The sequence below is a fragment of the Typopeltis vanoorti genome, chromosome 15 (genome assembly GCF_054136105.1).
Source record: "Typopeltis vanoorti isolate ZY-2024b chromosome 15, IOZ_Tvanoo_1.0, whole genome shotgun sequence".
Lineage (NCBI taxonomy): Eukaryota > Metazoa > Arthropoda > Arachnida > Uropygi > Thelyphonidae > Typopeltis > Typopeltis vanoorti.
The window spans coordinates 53,469,778-53,492,327 of NC_143563.1; the positions used below are offsets into that span (position 1 = coordinate 53,469,778).

The 22,550-nt window shown below is 34.7% G+C and overlaps 1 protein-coding gene across 12 annotated transcripts in view; it reads right to left on the reverse strand.

Annotated features, from left to right (window-relative positions):
* capt (adenylyl cyclase-associated protein 1) overlaps positions 1-22,550 on the reverse strand; it is a 257,904-nt gene that overhangs the window by 156,252 nt on the left and 79,102 nt on the right. For 9 of the 12 annotated variants that reach the window (XM_090404789.1, XM_090404784.1, XM_090404788.1 and 6 more), the window contains exon 2: positions 14,181-14,294. In XM_090404789.1, coding sequence (XP_090260915.1) covers positions 14,181-14,292 — 112 coding nt within the window. In that variant the 5' untranslated portion in view covers positions 14,293-14,294. Of the gene's footprint in view, positions 1-14,155; positions 14,295-17,110; positions 17,257-22,550 lie in introns of those variants that run through there. The other 3 variants (XM_090404786.1, XM_090404791.1, XM_090404792.1) reach the window with 3 other exon arrangements.

Sequence of the window (22,550 nt, forward strand, 5' to 3'; positions counted from 1 at the left end):
TCCAGTATGGATATGGACCAGATTGCATGTCAGTCATATGAATCTTCTTTACAAAGTCTGCGGGAGGTGGAGAAGTGGAAGATGGAATGTATTCATTTAGAAAAAGGGCTCAAAGTAATTTTCGAATTGGATCTTGGAATGCAAATACCTTACTTCAAACTGGAAGATTGGAGATTGTAAAGATGGAGATGATAAGATTGAAATTAGATGTTCTGGGAATGGCTGAGGTGAGATGGAAAGGAAAAGGTGATTTTAGAACAGAGAATGGAATGAGAATAATTTATTCAGGAGGGGAAGGGCAACATCAAGAAGATGTTGGTATAATAATGAATAAACGAGTGGCAGGATGTGTGGAAGGCTACTGGCAAATCTCAGACAGCATTTTGGTGGTAAAGATGAAAGCAAAACCAAGAAATATTCTACTTATCCAGATATATTTACCTACTTGTGATTATGAGAATGAGCAGGTAGAGAGAATTTATGGCAATATAGAACAGGGTTTGAAATGTAAAGAAACAAAAAATATAATTATAATACAGGGCTATATGAATGCAAAAATTGAAAGAGGAAGGGAGGAAGATATTGTTGGGCTATGTAGATTGAGAGTGAGAAATGAAAGAGGAGATATATTGTTGGATTTCTGTAGAAAACATGATTTAGCAATTATGAACACTTGGTTTAAGAAACATCCAAGAAGATTGTATACGTGGAAAGCCCCAGGGGAGGATATAAATAGTAGACGAAATTAGATTATGTTTTGATAAAAAAAAAAGATATAGAAACATTATAAAAGATGTGACAATATCCAGGAGTAGACTGTGATACAGATCATATATTGTTGTCAACTAAGATGAGGATTAATCTAAAAAAGGTAACTGCAGGGAAATGGAACAAAGCATGAAACATGGAGCGGCTGAAGATACCAAGTACGGCAAATGAATTTGCAAAGAAAGTAGAAGAAGAAATGAATGAGAGAAATATACAAGAAAGTGGTGATGTAAGTGAAAAATGGAAGATTCTGAAGGAAAGCATAATTACTGCTACAGAATTACATTTAGTCAAAAAAGAAGAGGAAAGAGAGAAAAGAAAGAAACCATGGATGACGGACAATATTTTGAGGAAAATAACACAAAGAAGAAAGTTAGTTAACAGTAAAACAGAGGAGGGAAAAAAAAGCAGTATACAGACTTGAGTAGAGAGATAAGAAGGAAAAAGGAAGAATGGTTAGATGAAATAAGTAAAGATACAACAGCAAAGGCAGAAAGAAATGACATAAAAGGTGTTTATAAAAACATTAATATGATGACAGGAAGGAGAAAGATGCAAAAGACTGGAGCAATCAAGAATGAAAGAGGTGAAATTCTGATAGAAAAAGAGAAGATATTACAGAGATGGGAAGAATATGTAAGTAAACTTTATGAAGACAGAGAAAGAGGAGAAAATCAAATGAAAGAACATAGTGGGCAGAGGCTGTACATCATGAGGGAGGAATTGAATCTAGCAATTCAAAAGATGAAAGAAGGAAAATCACCTGGAATAGATGGTACACATAGAATTTATAGGGAAGATAGGTGAAAAAAGGTATGGAAGTGTTATGGCAAATTATTAACGGAATTTATGCAGGACAAGAATTACCAGAGGAGTTTAGAAGATCAATTTTTATCCCCACTCCAAAAAAGATGAGAGTTTTAGACTGTAACAATTTTAGAACGATAAGTCTTATAACTCACACAGCAAAAATCCTGGTGCAAATAATTTTAGATAGAATTAGGAATAAAATAGAAAAGGAAATGAATGAGAAACAGTTTGGATTCCGAACCAACAGAGGAACTAGAGAGGCTATAACTTGTCTAAGAATTATTGGGGAGAAAACATTAAACCATGGTGGAAAGTTGTTTTTGGGATTTCTAGATTTTGAAAAGGCATTTGATACAGTGAAAACATAAAAGGCTTTTTGACATTCTAGAAAATATTGATATTGATTGCTATGACTTGGAAATTTTAAAGAGATTATATTGGTCACAAACAGCGTCAGTATGTGTAAATGGAGAGGAAACAGGAGAATTCCCAGTGGAGAGAGGAGTTAGACAAGGATGCAAGTTATCACCATTATTGTTTAACCTTTATAGTGAAAAAATGCTTAGAGAGGCACTTGAGGATGTAGGAGGAATAAAAATAAATGGAAGAATCATTAATAACTCAAGATATGTGGATGATGTAGTGGTGATGGCAGAAAGTGAAAATGGATTACAACAAATTGTTCAAAGAATTGAAAACTCTTGTAAAGAATACGGACTAAGAATTAACACAAAGAAGACCAAGATAATGATAATGGGTACAAAAATAGGAGAAAATGTAAATATAAGATGTGGAGGAAAGATTTTAGAAGTGGAAAGCTTTCAGTATTTAGGTAGCTGGATCTCAGAGAAAGGAACTTCAGAGTTGGACATTAGAAATAGAATAGGCAAAGCTAAATCGGCATTTATGGAAATGAAAAGAATTTTAATAAACAAGAATACTAAAATAGATGTTAGAATTGGAATAGTTAAAGCAACAGTTTGGAGTATTACAAGTTATGGAAGTCAGTCATGGACACTCAGAAAGAGAGATATGGAAAGAATTAATGCATTGGAAATGTGGTGTTAGAGAAGGATGGAAAAGATTAAGCTATACAGAGAGAATATCAAATCAAGAAGTTTTAAGATGAGTTGGGATGGAAAGAACACTGCTCAAGAATATTATCCAAAGAAAGATCAGATTTGCAGGACATCTTCTGAGAGGTTCTTCGGGACACCTGACAAGAACTATATTACAAGGGAAAGTTGAGGGGAAGAGAAGACATGGAAGACCAACTAGAGAGTGGTTTAATGACATCGTGGAATGGACTGGTTTAAGAATGACGGAAGTGACAGACAGAGAGAAATGGAGAAGAGCTGCTCATCTGCTGCAACCCTCTTGCTAGAGGATGCTACCAGACCACAACAATGAATTTCTTCCTAATAAACTTTTTCAATACTTTAACCACCACATCTGAGATAGTAATTGGCCTCTAATTTGCTTCCTGTCTTGGAGTCTCCTTTACATAATGGCTACTATCTTGCCCTCTTTCAACATACTTGGGATCCTTCCAGTGCTGAGACAAACAGACTGGAAAGAAGCACCAACTCTTCTCTTGCAACTTTTCATTCCTTCTGATGTAATCTACCCAACCACCAGTAGCCATTAAAATTACCATAATCATTCCTCTCCAAAGTAAAATTTTGGGAATCTCCATAACTTGGTCAGTATAAACAATGCAGTTTGATTAAAAGACCTGTGCTTGAATTCCCAGCTAAGAGGTAAAAGATTTATTATATGAAAGCGAGCAGCCAGTATCATATGTAGGTATTAAGATTTTCTTCAAAAAAATGGGGTTTTTCATCTTAAGAGCAACAGACCAAAGAATAAACTCAGATGTGCCAAATAATGATATGGCCTCAGGATAATGAATTAATTTTATAAACAAATGTTTTGAAAACAAACAAATCAAAAATTTTCAATGATTTTTTTTTGTTCAAAACATTTGTTTGTAAAATTTAATTCTGTATGCTTCAGCCAAATTGCACAATGAAGGTAAAAAAATTGTGTAATAATACTTCAACCTAAACATAAAATCAAAACCTTATTTCAGCATAACACACACAGAGAGAGAGAGAAACTTTGAAAGTTTCAAAAATTGACCAGAGCTTATGAGAATACAATCTTTGACAGAGTTGCCATAGGCTGCACTACTTAAGATGTGTGCTGCCCAGGCATCAGTATATTTGCTTTTTATTAATCCTTTTCAGTTAGATTTCACTGGACTGACAATTCGAACTGTTGGTTCTTAGCACTAATCAGGCAGAAATTTAAGATGACAAGAGCCTTCATTCGATACCAAAGGAATTCCACATGACAGTAATTTTTCATAGATGAACAGCGATTTGTGTATAAGAGAAATTATCAAAGAAGAGCCTAAAAGTTCTCTTTTCGGCACTGTAAACTAAACAGATCATCCATATTTCATAGCTGTGTGTGTGTGAGAGAGATAGAGAGAGAGATAGGGAGAGCAAAATCTGCTGGTTTGCAAAATGACAACTTTGCACATTGGCAAAAGTCTAATACTCATGCTACAATTTTGTTTCTTTGGAAATACCAAAGAAATAATTGACAGAAAAGTAACATTAGCTGACACTGCTTTGCATACTCAAGCTACAAAAATGCTTAAATTTTATGTCATGTGGCTACCAGCTAATGTGTAAGACAATATTCATATCTGATGTCAACAAAAGCAATGGTAATCCAAGAAGTGTCGTTGCCATGGTTATAAATGTCAAGCTGGGGACATTGCACAGGATGCTTGAAAAAAAAAAAAAATCACTAGAAGTGAATTTTCTTTCATCAGTGAAAAGTTTATAAAGCTGGAGTCAGCGTGCAGAGAAGATTTCTTAGAAGCAACATATCCTGTAACTCAGTCAGAGGTGGACAAAATTGCACACTGAACAGATGCAATCAAAAGTGCTCAACAAAAAGATGTAAATACAGAGCTTCCAGTTCCAAGTGTCACCAAGGCTCATTGTGTTATAATAAGCATTATTAGATTATTATTATCTGAGACCTCCAGGGTGTCAAGGACACATTGGGTCAAGAGAAGTTATACTTCACACAAACCGCCTGTTATACCTTCTCTTAAACCTATTCATACTACTTACTACTTCAACAGGTAAACTGTTCCCCTCACTCACTGCTCTGTGATAAAAAAATTCTAGCTTTTACCCCTTTCTTAACTATGAACAAACTTATCTTCCATGGATGCTCCTGTGTTCTCTCCCCACCTTCCATATAGCAAAAAATTTCAGACAATATCCTGTAATACACATTTAGAAGTTTACAAACCTCTATCCCACTTTCTCCTGCACCAGTCTGTAGTCTGCATACTTGCCATCTGTCATCAATTTAAATTCCATAATTCCTATATAATCTTTGTAACTCTTCTTTGCACATTCTTTCCACAGCTTCTTTATACTCTTGGAACAAAGGAGATCAAATCTGCAAACGGTAATCCAGGTGTAGTCTTATCAAGGCCTTCTCAAGAGGCAAAATGACTTCTTTATCCATACATTTATCTGTAAAATGAGTCGTATTTACAATTTTTGTTATGCAACCTTTGAACTTCAAATTCTTATCCACTATTATGCCAAGATCCCTAGCAAATGAAAATCATCAGTTTCTTGTGACATAAGTCACAAGAATCTGATGAGGCTATGGATCTTTCCAATATGCCATTGGAAATCTCATCCTGCCAAAGTGCGTAACTTTACGTTTACTAACATTAAACTAACAACCATTTTTATTTGCCCAAATTTCTCAATATTCTAAATGATGGATATCAAGGATATAAGCGATATCCATGATTGTCTTGATTATCTTTGTCATCAGCCAACAATTGAACAACAATGGTCCAATGAATGAACTCTGGGGGTTCATTCACATGCTGCTGGTCACCTTAAATCTGGCAGATTCACAACTACTGTATACCACTTATTTTTGCCTATCAACCATCCCACTTATCCAGTTTATACAACAGCTTATCATGTGGTATCCTATCAAATGTCTTAGCAAAATCCAACAGTCATATATATATCATAGTGTGCTACCCATTTCCTTTATCCAACTTGGCCATAACATTGTTATAAAATATGAGCAAATTACTAAAACATGAGCTTTTTTAGTCAACCCATACTTTTCCGTACAGAGTAAAGCTTGTCGGTCTACCCATTTCTGTACCCAGTTACCAACCTCTCTAAAAATCTTCACCACATCAGTGATGACAGCACAGTGGTAAAAAACACTGATCAGGCATGCAGTCAGGAATACATATCCATACTTGAAGTAGAAAAAGCCATCAAAGGCTTAAAATGTGGAAAGGCAGCAGGAGTAGATGATATTAAACCAGAAATGCTGAAATATGGTGGTATAAAAGTCTTAGTGGCTGCACTGCATAGTTCAGAAAGCCTAGACAGAGGGACGAATTCCCAATGATTGGAGTAGAGCTCTCATAGTATCCATATATAAAAAGGGAAATAAAACTGAATGTGAGAATTACAGAGGTATTTCCCTACTAAGTGTTCCTGGCAAGATCTATGCAAGTATACTTGAGGAACGATTGAGTAGAATTGTGGAAGAAAAGCTGGGTGAAGAACTTGCTGGATTCAGGCCAAATATAGGCTGTCAGGATCAAATCTTCACTTTACGACAAATAGTCGAGAAAGCATGGGAATATAATAAAGATCTGTATTTAAGTTTTGTCGATTTGGAAAAGGCATATGACAAGGTGCCAAGAGAGAAGCTATTCAGTACACTACAGTTATATGGTGTCAATGGGACATTATATTAAGCAATACTTAGTCTTTATTTGAGTTATAAGTCAGCAGTTAGAATTGAAGTACAGGAAGATGGTTTAATGTTAAATCTGGTGTGAGACAAACATGTACATTATCCCCTCTGTTATTCATTATCTATATGGATCACATTATGAAGGAAAGTGGTATTAAACACGATATCAAAATTGGACATGTTAATGTCAGCTCTTTGCTTTATGTGGATGATGTTATACTTCTAAATAAATCTGCTACAAGCCTGCAAGATTCTCTGACTAAACTGAATAACTGTTGTAATAGATATGGTATGAAGGTCAGCAATAAAAAGACAAAGACAATGAAAATAGGCAGAATCATTGAAAATGTCAACTGCGTTGTGAATGGAGAACCTGTGGAACAAGTAAAACATTTCAGCTACTTAGGCACAATTTTTACTGAAGATGGTAAATTCAATACAGAAATAGACAACAGAATCAGCAAAGCTGGTATGGTGGGAAGTCAATTGAATAAATTCATATGGAATAAGAGAGAAATTAGTCAGAACACTAAATTAGCTATATACAAGACAGTGTTCAAACCAGTTTTAACTTATGGATCTGAGAGCTGGGTCAGAAGTAAAACACTTGACCAAAGACTAGAGACCGCAGATATGAGAGTCCTGAGAAAGATTATAGGCGTGAACAGATGGCATCAATGGCGATATCATATTAAAAACGAGGATATTAGGAAAGAACTTGACATTGTCAGCATCCAGGAATGCGTTAGCAGTGCTAATCTCAGGTGGTATGGTCACTTAAACAGAATGGGTGAAGAAAGATTAGTAAAACAAGTGTTCTCTGCCAGGTTAGCAGGAAAACGACCCAGAGGAAGACCAAGATATAGATGGATTGATACGGTACAAAGTGCCTTAGACGATAGAAATATAAGATCTGATAATGTTGGAGTCTTGACAAGTAACAGACTGATTTGGAGGAAAATTGTAGATAGGAAGTTAGTAATGATGTAATTTTTTCATGTAGTACTATCATATCCTGTACACCCCTTGAAGGTACATGGCAGGAATTTGATGATGATGATGGCTCAACTGCCTTTCTTCAGCCTCATTTGCTTAGTGTTAGTGAACACTGCACATCATTTTCTTTGCGATTCCCGATGATGGCAATGTAACATTCCCCAAAATATAGGAAACTATTAATTAGAATTGTTATAATTAATATTTTAGTATGTTATTTCCTGAAAATTAATAGTTATGTATCATAGTTTATAAAAGAATGAATCTTTATCTTCATGCTATCTTATCCCTAACATGTTCAATTTCTTCATATTTGATCTCTGGTTGAAATTATAACCAAAATAATTAAAGCTGTGAGGAATGGGCCGTGAGGGTTTTCATTTGCCGGCAAAGGTTGGTCGATTGGTAGAGCCTCTGCTACTAATGGCTCAGTTAAGTAAGTTTGAGCGCGGTTAGTAGTTGGAAGGGGGCCAATCGTTCGATGCTGTCGGCACACTCTCCCTCGATGAGTCTTTGGACTCCCTGGAGGTGTCAAAAAAAATAATAATAATAATAATAATTTGCCATACCATCCCTACTCATAATCCTGCTGAGAAGAAATATTGCCTTATCGCTAAATTTTAAATAAGGTTCATCTGCATTTAGATATCCATTAATTTTATAACAAAATTCAAAAGTTAACATACCATCATTTAGCATAGTGTTCTGTAATAGTTCAAGTTTCTAAAAATCTTCCATATATTGGGACAGATGCAATGTAGTTCATGCATAGCTCAACACTGATTTCCATGGAAAATACAGAGAAGACTACTGAATATTATTTGACTGTTACTACTACCTGGTAGGAATAAACATTTCTTTTTTGCGAATACAGTCAGTGTTTCCAAACTGGTTACATTTGTGGCTAGTAGAGAAATCAACTGAACCAATTTTAAAATGAATTCTCAGCTGGAATATTTTACGATAAAAGTATAGCACACAAAATACTTTCTAAGCAAAGTTAAAAGTTTACTACTATATTAACAGTTAGATATCTAGTGACTATTGTTTGCTTCTACATGTTGCAAAAATATTGAAGTTCATCCAAAGATGTAAGTTTTTGAGACCACATGGAGCATTTGAATTCACCTAAAGTGGAATTATAACTATTTTAAAAAGGTGAATGGACACAATCAACATAGCATTTAAGTGCACTCTTTTTTAGATCAACTTTAGAGGCTTGTGCAGCTCAGTGGAGTGGCACTCGCATCCTCTGTACTAGGCCACGCAAAGATAGAATTAAGTTCAAGTCTAGTTGCTGACTGGTGGGACTTTTTCTAACCCTTTCTTTGACCGATTCCTCGGTCAAACTGTTAGTTGATCTCTGGCATGGGCAAGCAGGTTTTCTCTCCTGGAAACTTGGGGTTTTTGTCCCATAGACTCAAGAAAATCGACCATAGAACCCACATTATTTCAGACAGTGACATATCCTGCGAGGGTTAGGTACCAAGAGATGGCAGCACTTGTTTGTCCATCTCTTCATTGGTGGTCACTTATAATTAGTGATAGTCAAAGACCAGCTTTTTCTGAGTGGCTAACCACTCAATCTCCAAAAGCTGGACAGGGTTAAAAGTCCTCACCTACTCCCTATTTTTTTTTTTTAATTTATTTATGATTATTTTATTTATTTATTCTTTATTAGATCAACCTTAGCTTTTAAAGAAGTGGCATAAACTAAAATGGTAGGTATGCTGCTGTATTGTGCAGCCATATCCTATCTCAAGATATGGCTGCACAATACAATATGGCTGTGAAAGATGCAATTTTCAATAAAAGAATTTATACCATGGCCTAGAGAAAGGTGGAAACTAGCTAGAAGTTTGGTGGTGCTAGTCTAGTACATAGAAGTACTAGAGGTGCTGCGCATCATACAGATAAGTCTTTTCATTTTAGAAAATATTAGTAATGATTGGTAGTACTTGACTAGTAAGGGTATGTAGATTAGATCTGTTGCTTGGAGAGTGGCGAATGAATTGTCAGATAGTCATGAACGCCTGAAAGTGAAAGAGTTTAAGTATTGCCTATATAATAGTTAGTGTTGGTCTCCCGTGGTGAACTGCACTACCTGAAACAAAACCTCACACTTAATGGTTTTGAATCCAAGACAATCAGAAAAATTCTTAATCTCTTACAACTCCCTTAAACAAGATTTCAAGAATGCAATCATGCTGCCTTACATGAAGAATGTCACAAAGTGGTTGTGCTGGTCTGTGAGTACAACATAAGTATCTTTTTTACCTTTACAAAAAAAAAATATCAAGATTCCCACATCCACCAAAATCTCCACATCACCCCATGAAAAAAACCAGGCATCTATGAGATTCATTGCTCTTGTGACATTTGCTATGTAGGTCACACAAGAAGGTTGGAAGAGATCCATGTCTGAACACACAAAAGACAATGAAGAAAGAAGAGAGCATAAATCAGGCCTGGCATTCCACACGTTCATTACTGCCATCAGTGGCAACAAACAAAAATGTCATATATTGATCGTGACTGTTTTACAAGAAAATTTAAAGAAGTTTGCAAATGCTCAGGATGCCTACATAATGCAATAAAAATCAAGGCTTAATTTTACATCAAGCAATGTTCCAACACACACATACAGTAACGAATTTTACCATTTGTATTCTGGTTTATCAATATTTACAGTTGTGAGTTATCAAAAACATCTAATATGTGTAGTTAATTGTTAAGAGTCTATTGTTATGCAAAAACTTATGTACCACTATCCCTGATGATGTAAGTCTTGCGACATACAAAACTTGTCAGGTTTTAATTGCTTATTTTTATTAAACTCCTTATTTATATTATAATGTGGTCTCAATAACAAAAAATTCCCAGAGAAACCTACATTTAAAATCAGAACTTGTCTATCAACAACACTAACCCCATTGATCTCGAGTCCAACTGATATGCAGCCTCGCCAGTTCAAACATTCTCTCCTGTGGCATGAAGATATGGGCAGACTATCAGTCACCTAGCAAACAAATCATTTTCATGGAGCTTTCTGTACATAGGAGAAGAAGATAGGTTTTGGCAAGCAGATATTCAGAAACATCAGTCACCAACTGCAATTGTAGCCATCCTTCATCTTGCTGATTGTGACTGTTGGAATTGGTTTCACAATCTATGAATCAGAGAACAGTCACCTAAGAAAGGTAATTTGCACACCTATATTACATTTGGTACTGTGGGCAGGCTAATGATTTTTTTGCTTTCGTCAATTTTTTTTCTTTGCATTTTTAAGCATTTTTGTATTTTTTTTTTTACATAAACCCTGCTCTAAAGACCAAACATGGAATTTTTTTTAAGCCACTCCAGGCCTCCAAATAACTGGTGGTTTCACACTGAGCAATAAAATTCATTTCCCACCGAAATGCAACCATCTGGCTGCCTCCCTGGACTTTGGCGAGCCTCTAGTCTTGCATGACTTGTCACCTGAATTCATTGGTTAAATGATGGTCTTGCAGCCATACTCGTGAATTTTACTATCAAGAAATGTCATATCACTGTAGACACAAAATGGAAAACTACTCCAAAACGCTTTTTTATTGCCGATTTTCATGCCAAGTTTATTACAGCTGTTATTCAATTTAGTTACGAGAATCCTGGAGACTTGCACTAGATGTGTTTAGGAGTACAACCATCTGTATAAAGCAAAGAGAAAAGCTGGAACATCTCCAATTCTAATATCAGACCCAATGCCACTTTCTTTCATAATGTAATCCATAGAGATGACGAATAAGAGTGGATACAATGTGTGCCCTTGTCTTACATCTGATTTTACAAACTATCTCCTGTATTTCCTTCAATTCTAACCGCTGACATGCAACTCAAATATAGACTGTCTATATTTGAGATGTATGTCAGCTACCTGTATAATGTTCCATTTATCCTGTATAAATGTAGTATTTTGAAAAACTTTTCTCTGGGCACCTTCATATGCCTTTTCCAGATCTACAAAACTTAAGTAGATCTTTGTCATATGCTCATGATTTTTAAATTATCTTAAAGTGAAAATCACATCTTGAGACCTCTATTTGTCCTGAACCCAGCTTGTTGTTCTTCAAATTTCTCTTCCACAATCTTTCTTAACCTCTTTTCAAGTATGCTTACATAAATCTTAGCTGGAACATTTAGTAAAGAAATTCCTCTGTAATTCTTACATTCAGCTTTATTCTGGTTTTCTTTTCCTCTATAGATGATTCCCATCCATGGAGGAAAAGAAATGAGATCTCTACTCCAATAATCAGGAAATTGACCTTCTGATCAGGTCCTCTGAATGTAGTGTAGCCACTGCAGAACTTTTATATCTCTCCATACTAAAGCATTTCTGGTCAAATATCATCTACTCCAGCTGCGTTGACACATTTCAAGTTTTTGATGGCTTTTTTTACCTCACGTATTGATATGTATTCCTCTTGAAAATTTTTAGTACGGTTCTGTCACTGCTTGGTTAGTTTAACTATCTTTCAAAGTAATTACTCCAGACATCCTTATCTCCAGTTTTCATTACACCTTTATCATCTTTGATTCCTTTTATAGTACTCTTTCCTCCATTTCTAAACTTCAAGTCTCCAGAACATTTTGCCACCTTCCTGATATGTATTTGCCATACTTTTACCAAAGTCTTCCCATGAATTTTCTTTAGCTACTTTTACACACAGCTTTTAGGGCACCTGCTGAATTATTTGCTAGTAACTTTTGGTATGCTTTCTTCTTCTTTTTCAGGACTGCTTCTTCAACTTCTTGTTTCCACCATGGTGTTACTTTTCTTTATAAATGACTACAATGAATCAATATCATCTTCAGAGTTTGCCAATGAGACTCCAAGCCATGGTTCTTGTTTTCAATTTGTTTCATTTTTTCTTCAATAATGTTTGTACAGTTGAGTCTAAAATTTACCTGTAAAAGCAGCTCAACTCTACTTTTTTTTAATGCTTTCTTACACATTGTTCTTTTCAATGTGATATCCATTTTTATCCTGCTTAGTATTAAGTAATGGTTACATCCAATTTCAAATCCTCTGTGTACTCATATCCTGAACCACCATGATATCACTATCAACAATGACACAGTCAATGAGACTTTTCTTATTTCTTGTCTTCTCTCCTTGTGAACATAGTTATGTTGTAACATTTTGTTAGTATGACTAGTCTGTGTCCTGAGCAGAATTCCAATAAATTTCTATCACTAGTTTTGTCCTGTTCTCCAAATATTCCTATATGCCTGGTAGCATTCATTGCTACTCTGCTGCTCAATTTACAAGGACCACTTTTTCCATTTTCTTTATGTCAGCTGCCTGTTCTAATAACAAAAACTTCTTCTTAGAAGATCCTTTGAGACCACAGGGAGAAATAAGTTTCAGTGACGATTTCCCCATTTTGAAGTTTTCCCACATAACTCTACTTGAAACTGCCTTCCAATCAAGAAGCTTAACTTCATGTTTGGTGTTGAATGTTATTGATATCCCTTTTCCTCGATCATTTATTGCCTGAAAATAACATCCCATATTTATTTAGTAAGATCACACCTGTTTTTTTTGTTTGTTTCAGTACTGCCAATCCATGTGGCACTTTTCTAATTCTTCTAAAAGTTCAATTTCCTTTCCATTAATACTCCTTATATTGATGGTTACTATTTTCAGTTCTGATGTTGGGTTTATTCTTCTTCTTTGAGATGTTAAGTGGGAGCTTGTATTCTTTGTCCATTTCATCAGCTGTTACAGCTGCTGACATTTCACTGTTCACCCTATTTAACCAGGTGACACCACAGCCAGTATGAAATCTCATCATCATCATGTTGTGCCATTATGTGCATTTGTGGTTTAAGATAATAAGGAATAGAGTTTGATCGGCTAAGTCTTAAATTGCCAGCCCATCTCATTCCTTCAGTACCAAGCAGGTAACTACTAATGGGACACACCATATGAATGAGGACTGGACATTAGGTCAGAAGCCCCAGTCGGTTCTCCACATTGCTCAAAAAGGTGACGTACAGGTCTCCTCCCTATTTGGCTTTGACCTTTAAGTGACCCTGTAGACATATCTAATAGTGGATTATTGAAATACATATCATAGAAAGAAAATGTGGACATGGTTATGACTGAAGTACCAAGAGGAGAACAGACATCTACATTTATGTTTTTAAGGAAATCCATTATGGAAAGGAGCAAGATGGGATTGACCATGATGTTAAAAAGAAGGCAAGCCAATCTGAGTTGTGTATGTAAATCATCCTGAAGGAATTTGAGGATTTGTATACTATTTGAATAGGAATGAAACTTCAGAAATAAATTAATCCAAGATTAACAGAATCTGGAAAGCAAGAAAAATAAAAAATGAATGCAATGAATTTTGAACAGAGTATATCATAAACAGATGATCGTATCTGTTAAATGCATATACATAGTTACCTACTAATGTAAGTAAACATATTCAACTAACAGCATTTGGGTTTGCAAGCAATGAGAGCATTTTCTTGCACTCAGAAGTTATATGAAATAAAGAGAAATTCAGTAAAAAATTGGACAAGGAACAGGGTTTACTATATACCAATTTATGAAATACTTCTCTAAGAGTTAGATATAATTTTTAAAATTGCATCTCAAATTTTTAAAAGAAACTGAGAATGCAACCAATATTAATCTCAATTTCCAATTCAACATGAGTGTATGAATAAATACAACAAAAACTATGCTCACTTGTATTAAGGACCTTCTTACTAACCTAGTGGTGAGAGAGCTGACCCTTTTCCGTTCTGAAGCGTTGCTACGTTTTCTAATCTGGTGGCTACTGTTTCTAGTCGATTAACTAAAGAAGCCAATTCAGGAGCAGACATATCTGAAAGGTGGTATATTATTGCAAAAATAATTCTATCTCTAGTAAATATAACTTTAAAAAGATATAAAATATATAACAAAATTACTTTAAATATTTTCTGGATTTATAATATAAGTCCATAAAGTAATAAAATCAACTAGAAGAACCAAGTCAAATATCCTTTTGATGCTATATATTACAAATATTAAAAAGGAACATTCTCGGTACAAATTATGCAGAGTATGCACATATAATTTCTTAATGTTTCAAATTCTGTAAAGATCTCATTGCTATCTGTAGTTAAGTATACAGAAGTATAAAATTTTTCCTCTTCTTTGATGATCTATGTCTGAGAATTTGTGATCCTTTTGATGATTTTTTTATTTTATTTTAAATGAACCTTGTAACAACATTTTATGTAAGAGTAACTATTAAAAGCATCTATCACCATTAAACCTTATACTTATGTAATAATACATATAAAATGTAATTATACATATAAATATGATGGTGAACCTACAGCACATATAACAAAGGTGGCAACTCTACTGGGTTTCCAAAGAAGAATGTAGCTCTTTTAAATGTAAATATATTTTTAAATCAAATGACTGACAGTTGCTTAACTTCCCAAAATAGTTATTACCTGTCAACATTGCAGCAGCTAACTTTAAAAAGGTATGCACAATTTGAGTCAGTAATTTATATGAGAAGGCAGATCTATCAGGCTAATCCTTTGATGATGAACGTACAAAACAGTTGTATTAATTTACAAAAAATGGCAATGTTTGAATGATCTGAAGTGACTGGGTAGAAAAGGACCAATCTTACCTATTTCTTAGTACTAATTTTATAATCTTAATTCTTTTTTTCACTATGAAATTATGTAAAGGCTAAATAAAATTTATGTAGTGGCTATATAAATTTAGAAGTAATGAGAATTAACATATAAACGTTTTTTTTTTTTCCAAAAAATATTCAAACTAATTTTATGAGTCAACTCTCAGGAGATTAAAAAAAAAAAAATTGATAACATTTCTTATATAAGCAAGGCATTTTTCAAAAATTTCTCTTCTGGTCCAGTTAGCTGATCTTGGAATTAGAAAATCCTACTGCCTAGAAATCCAGAAGAATATGCAAGAAAATAAAATGTCTTCTAGGAGATTTTTTTTTTTTACATTTTTTTTAAAAAAGACATTTTTAATAGTTTTTTAATACAGTTTTTTCTAACATCACTGACATTCTCAAGATATTCAAAATATATTTGAATTAAGAGTTTTAGTCTATTTGTGAAATAGAACTCGGTTTGCCTTTACTGAAATTATTGCCAAGCATGGGATTCATGAAAGATCTATAAACAAATCTCTACACAAGTTTATTACATGTATAGATGAAGCTGACTGACTGCACAAAAACTGAAATGGGGGAAAAAAAAAACGTTTTCTGCAAAATGATTTTTATAAAGAAATATTACTCACACACCAAGAATTCACTGATTATTTTCAGTTCTAGATAAATGCTGGACAGGAATTTATGTTTTACAGTTCTTTTTTATATGTTGCCTAATTTCACTAAACAATGAGTTTTGTAATGTTACATATTGCAATAAAGATGCTATGAACTTCCACTATGATTTGGAAATTTATATATTTTTTAAAAAGTTGAATAAGGTTTTTATTTAATGCCACTCATCTCAATAATACTTATGTTTTTTTTTTTTTTTTTTTTTGGGGGGGGGGGGATGCTGAAGAATCTGCAGTATATCCTGCAAGCAAGTTTAAAATTTATTTATCTGACCTGTCTCTCCCAAGAAATTACATACCTAATATAGTGCAATTCCCAATTATGATGTTGCAGTAGCATCTTGTGTGTATATAATTTTTATTTTTACAATAGTACCTTATACCTTACTCACAGTAGTGCAAGTACGATATAAGAACTGTTAGCAATGTAACAACAGAAATCTAATCACTAATGTTATAATCTTCTCAGTATAACCAGGATCAGATATAGAAGCAATATGGAAGAGAAATCTGCCTCTTACAGGTTCTTTATCAGTAGTGATAAAGCAGGAATTAACCATTTCAGCACTGAAAACTAGGAAGTTTATTAAAATCGGGTTAAATTTTTCTGCATGAACATTTTAAATGCAGTTGGTAAAATTTCGTAATTGATATTTGCAGTATACCTTTGACTTGAGAGACTGGTAATTTGACATTACACTGCACTACGAAAATATATCAGTCGTAAACGGCATGTTGGTATTTGTTTAAAAAATAATGTAACAAATTATCACAGAAAGAGCGCCACACGGCTTCATTTAAATTAGAAATGAGTGATATTAATGTAAGAAATAATGAAAACCACACAAAACGTATTTGCAACGTTACCATGGAATACAAATATTTTTCGATTTCTACATTAAAAAAAAATTAAACCATTAACGAAACACTTTCAAATCACCTATTATCTAGAATTAATTGTTATTTACCTATATTACTGTTTTAAGGAACCCGAGTGTATAACAGGATATCGTATTTCGCACAGCCTGATAATTCAAGCTGCAATGATTCATTTATTACACTTCGCTCCTGATCTATTGAAACTTAATCGCCGTATACATAATGGCCACATCTTGAACAAAGCATTTAAACCAGTAGACAAACTATCTCAAATTCTCATTCATTAAATAAAGATTTTAGTGCAATTAACTAAACTTAAGCTTTATTGGATCATCTTTTTTTATCTCGTAAGTAAAAATTAAACTAATGTGAATCCTAAAAAGTGATGCTTGAACTTTTATAAAAACAGCTGCATTGTATGCATTTTAAAATACACACCGGTTTAAAGGTTCCTGCCAACTCCAAATTTAATGAGAAAACAGTGAAGTGCTCTAAAAGTGCACTGTGGCAGAAATAGCATCTACTATATTTATCTCCGCCAACTCTTATCAACATGGAAATATTATCCCCTTTCCTATAAACGTAGTCTTCTGTCAACTCTTGAAAGATAGACGTGTTTTAACCTCGTTAAATAACCGCTGCCGGTTTGATACCGGAAACAAGCCACATAGCCTCGGTACCAGTTCTACAGGAAGGTAGGATCCCACCTAACGTACTATCCCTTCCCGTAGCGATAACATAGCTTGCTAACGGGAAAGGTACGTGCAAGGATGAATCAGACTAACAACACCCTTTGTGAAATAAAGCTACACCACATCTGTATAAATCGTATCAAAATGAACTGCAATGAGATATTTTTAGTCATTTTTAAAAATGTCAAAAACATCATTCTCGATAAACATGCTGGTAAAATTTCAAAGGAATTTTACCATCATATTTTAGATTATAAAAGGAATTATACCTTTATAATATAAAGCGACATTTTTTTAATAAAAATTGACATTTAGGCATCAAAAATAAACATAGAAGAAAAAATACAGTAATTCACGATCTTTTGTTTATTACTATCGCAGAGCTCTTCTGATAATATTTTTATGGAATCTTCCCTTAAACTGATAGTGACATTAAAAATAGTTAACATGTAAATGAAAGAAGAAATGAAATTAAATAGTCAATTTCCAACCAACAAAGGAAACTGTTTCCTTTCTTGGTCAAAAGTGCTTCAAGTATTTTTTTTGTTGTTGTTGTTTTCCAGAAATTGGAGGATATGGAACCTGATTATGAACTATTAGTTACTAATAAGACGATGGCTGTTGACAGGTGTAAAAAAAAAAATGTGGTGTGGAAGGTTGTGAGTCTGCTACAATTAAAGTGACCAATGATGTATACTAGGGACTCATTTCTTGGTCCATTATTAGTCAATCTTCACAATAATGGCATTGGGAAGGATATGACGGGATTTTTCCCATTTTTGCGTCATCGGCTGTTTGCTGATGCAAAGATAGGAAAATTCGTTTAAAAAAAAAGAATACATGTAGCCATATTAAGGACACTTTAATAAAAATTAAACGGCTAACATGCATATATTTATTCATATACATTACTAATACCGTGTGTGGGCAGAGATTAAGAGAAAAGGAACAGAACATATTAGTATTCTTTTTGAAAAGCTGGAGGACAGTTCTCAGGAATACCATTTCACGGAACGGCGGTAGATGGAACGAAAGACGAATGGAGATGGCAAAATCGATGGGTTATTACGTTGCATGGAAGACTGCATTATTCACTTACAGTTGAATCGTAACTGAATGTTCGGCAGCTGTTTTACAGGCATAGGGGGGGAAAAAAAAGGATGCCAGCTCTTCTGAATAGCGTCCTCCATAAAATTATATGTAGAGAGACATTATGGAAACCAACCGTCTGTGAGAGATTGGCTGCATAGAGGGATTGTCAATTGCTGAACTGCCCTCATTTAGATAGTGTCAAGTTTTAGAGAAGTATTTTTGTGCACCATGTAAAAAACGCCAGAGCGCTATTCTGAGGTTGGGTGAATTTGTACAGAGTTAGTAGCTGGACAAGTAAAAAAGTAACACCTTGAGCGAAAAAAAAAAAAAAATTAAACTGCAAATGCAACAAAAGTTATACTTCTGCCAGGAAAGGCTAGACGTGTCAGTCCAAGAAAATAGGCATCTCAGCTGTTGAACTGTGTTTTGGAAGACCACTATTGGCGATTGAAGGATGAAATGAAGATCAGTGGTTATGACACTAAATATTAAAGCTTGGCATGTCTGAAGACTATAAGGCTTGTTGGAAGAATGGGGAGTGTTTTCAACAAGCCTTATAGTCTTCAGGTTTGAAATTAGTGAAGGAAACGTATGAATATAAGGAATAGACTAGTGATTGTTAACTCAGTCTCAGAAAGATTCACAATTCCAAGCAGCGGACAACCATAGAGGAAACTGACGACCCAATTACACAGGGTTGAAGGCAGACCATAAGATGCAATTTGCTAAGCTTCGATAAATCGAGGTACCTAGGAAAGAATATTTGAAAACTGCTTGAGTTTGAGAAGTTTACACAACATGGAACATGTCCAGAGGTAGGAAGGTGTGTGTAAGCAAAACATGCTGTAGATTTTCAGTAGTGGAACAGTCGTAGATAATAAGCTGTACTGGTGGTCAATGATTAGCTTTCCATTCTCCAGATGATGAATGCTGATGACCTCCATTGGTTTCGAGAACGCCGAAATGAGAGGCAAGGTCAATAGTTGGATGGCAAATATCTTTATTGAAAATTGTCATTTCAATTCTGGTTTAGTTGATCCATTTTCAGTGACAAATGGAGAAATGATATCAAATGTTATTACAAATGACTATGCTGTGAAGGTATGAAAATGATTTTATACCATTCAAGCTACTCATATTGTCTAAAAGTACTGTAATAACAGTCCTGGGGAGTAAGAAAAAAGAAAAAATCCAATATGAAGGAGCAGTGGTCCAAATCAAGAACCACAAACTCAAGTGATTGAGCTAAACCCATCGACGGTACAGTATTACAGAAATAACAAGTAGTGCAATTTTAGAATACAATGTTCAGCTCAAATCTGTACTTAAATAATAATATGCTCACCCCTTTTATTCCCTTAAATAGGGAAACGAGACCGTTTTAGTCCTATCTAACTTTTGGAAACTGGGTGTACTGCCCACATCTGGACTTACGGATGTAAAAAGATATACTGTAAATTTTCTGGAAAAATATAAAAAAATATATAATTTCTAAAGACTAGGTTAAATTTTCTATGTTTACCACTGGTATTGAAAAAATGTGGTTATGAAATGTAAAGAAAGAATAGATGTTTTAACATAAAGCATATTAAGATTTCAAGATGTTTATTTAAGATGGGGAAATGGAAAGGCCAGGAAATGAGTATTAACTGCAAGGCGAGACTGTTGAGGAAAGAGGGATGTCACAGTTGGAGGAATGACCAACCGAATATATGGAGCTTCGATGATTCTAGGGAACCCAAGGACAGAGCGTTGCACGACTACGACTGCTAGTGTGGGGAAACAAAAGAGATCATATTGAGGAAAAATCAAAATGTAGATAAGAATGAATGTACGAATGACCTGACACGATGTGTAAATCAGGTGGAGAAGTGTCGGAGAGCTATGCTACACTTTGTGAGAGAGTAGTGTGAAGAGGATTACGTGTCCTGGTTAAAGAATTACAACAGAATCATATTAAGCTAGTATGCCTGTTTTGCAATGTGAAAAAATGAGTTTCCGGGAAAAATAACCCTATTGCTTTTCTATGGAGACCAGCTAAGTCACCTCCAAGTTTAAAAGAGAGAGAGAGAAGAGAGCACGTGCATGGGGGGGGGAGAAGACGGCAATCATGCTGTGTAGGTATGATACTAGAGTCGAGAATATGCGCGGTGATAATGAATGATATAACGAAAATGTTTAGATAACGGGAGTGCATTCAATGACAGAAGAGCTCTATGCAAGTGAGCATTTGAACAGAAGGCGTATAGACATTCAGAAAGTATGTTCTGTGAGCCAGAGTCTAAGTCACGGAAACTAGAGTTGCTATGACGGAAGATAGCAAGGATAAGCTTGTGTGGAACCATTGCATGAGAAATGTGAGGGAGGTTATGTAGTATGTCATGGAACAGAGTAGAGACTGTTAAGAGTAATAATGGATATGGAATTAATAAGAATATTGCAGAATGTTGCTATTTTTCCCCTTCTATACACGAGGATAGTATTATGAAGAATAAGGGAGCATGACTTAACAGTAGAGAACTATACTATTAACCTTAAGTCAATATGGTCGACAGACGTCCTGTCATCGAAGCAGCAATAGAAGTTAAATACAGCCTATTTCACGAAAAGAGTGGCAATTGCTATTATGACATTAGATGAGTTGCTATGAAAAGTACCTTAGGAACCGTCAAGCAGCTGGTAAGCTATGACAGGTTTAAGAGACAAATAGGGCTACAGAATGGATGAACTTGAAGAGAGAATGGCGTTTCAAGATTGGGAGTGAATTAGCCGAGTTGGGGAGAGGAGAATCGGGAATTACAAATCAAGAAGTTATGAGAGAGGTATAAAGAAGGAAATGACAACAGCTGCACAAGTATAAATGTTCAAGTTAGGAAAGTGATCATCGAGGTAAAGTGAAACACAAGAAGACAAGCATTGTCATCCAAGGAGAATTCCAAGTTATGTGACCAGTCGGAAAACAAAAGATTTAAAAGACTTATTGGCTGAAGGTAAGTGATAAAACAATGAAACTGTTTAATGGTCACTTTTTCAGTGTAATTAATCCTGAAAAAAAAAAAAACAAAAAAAAAAAACAGGTTTTTATTCTCGAGTAAGAAAGAGGGATCAAGGATTTAAAGTAAATGAAATGTACGTATATAGAAGATTTAGCGATCTGGATATAAACAAAGCACTAAATCCAGTCAGGATTTGGCTGCGCGTTTGGAAGGAATATAGCAGTAACCTGGCTGTCTTGTGACAAAGTCCTGAGGAGTAGAAAGAGGGTTAAACAGTGGTTATATAAGGGTAGTGTTAAGCTATATACTAATCTGCATGTCTTCAGTAGAGATTAAGATTTAGATAGATGTGTATTTATGAAGCCAACAGGATTCGTTTAAAGGGGGCGTTATTTTATTAACTAGTGAGATTTTCTAATATAATAATAATAAGAGCAGTTGTGAAGAAATTGCACATATGATTTTTCTAGATTTTGCCAAGTACATTGGGTTTCCATAAATTATGAAAATATTCAACAAAGAGGAAAAAACCACGATAACTCAAAAACTGCATGATAAGAGTGTGGGGAACTGGTATCAGCTTATTTTGTAACATCTAAAGGTTCGAGCAGGGTGGGATGTAACCAACACTGTTTAAGATTTAACTTGATGCAGTGCTGGCACGTTGGAATGTGGGAATTGAGATTGGTAACTATGTCATTCATTCATTGACTATTGTTTGCTGAAGATCAAGTGATAATTGCTCAAAATCAGGATTAATTACATTAACTTTATGATGAGGGGACTCGGAATGATACCATCATGAAGAGATTGAATTTGCAAGAAAATGTGATGGAGCAATATTTACAGTGGTATGGACATGTTCAACGAATGCCACAGGAGAGATGGCCCAAGAGAGTGATGGTCACCACCAGGAAGAGAGGACGGCTTCGACTTACATCAGTTGTAGAGACAATGCGAGTAGAAGTTTATTGAAATGACTGTTCGCAGTCTTGAAAAGTAACTTCTAAACGTGCACGTAATTAAACTATTGTGAAATTAAGACAAAAATGTTGAGCTGTTACTCACAAAATGAAATTTTATTACTTGCTTATTTTC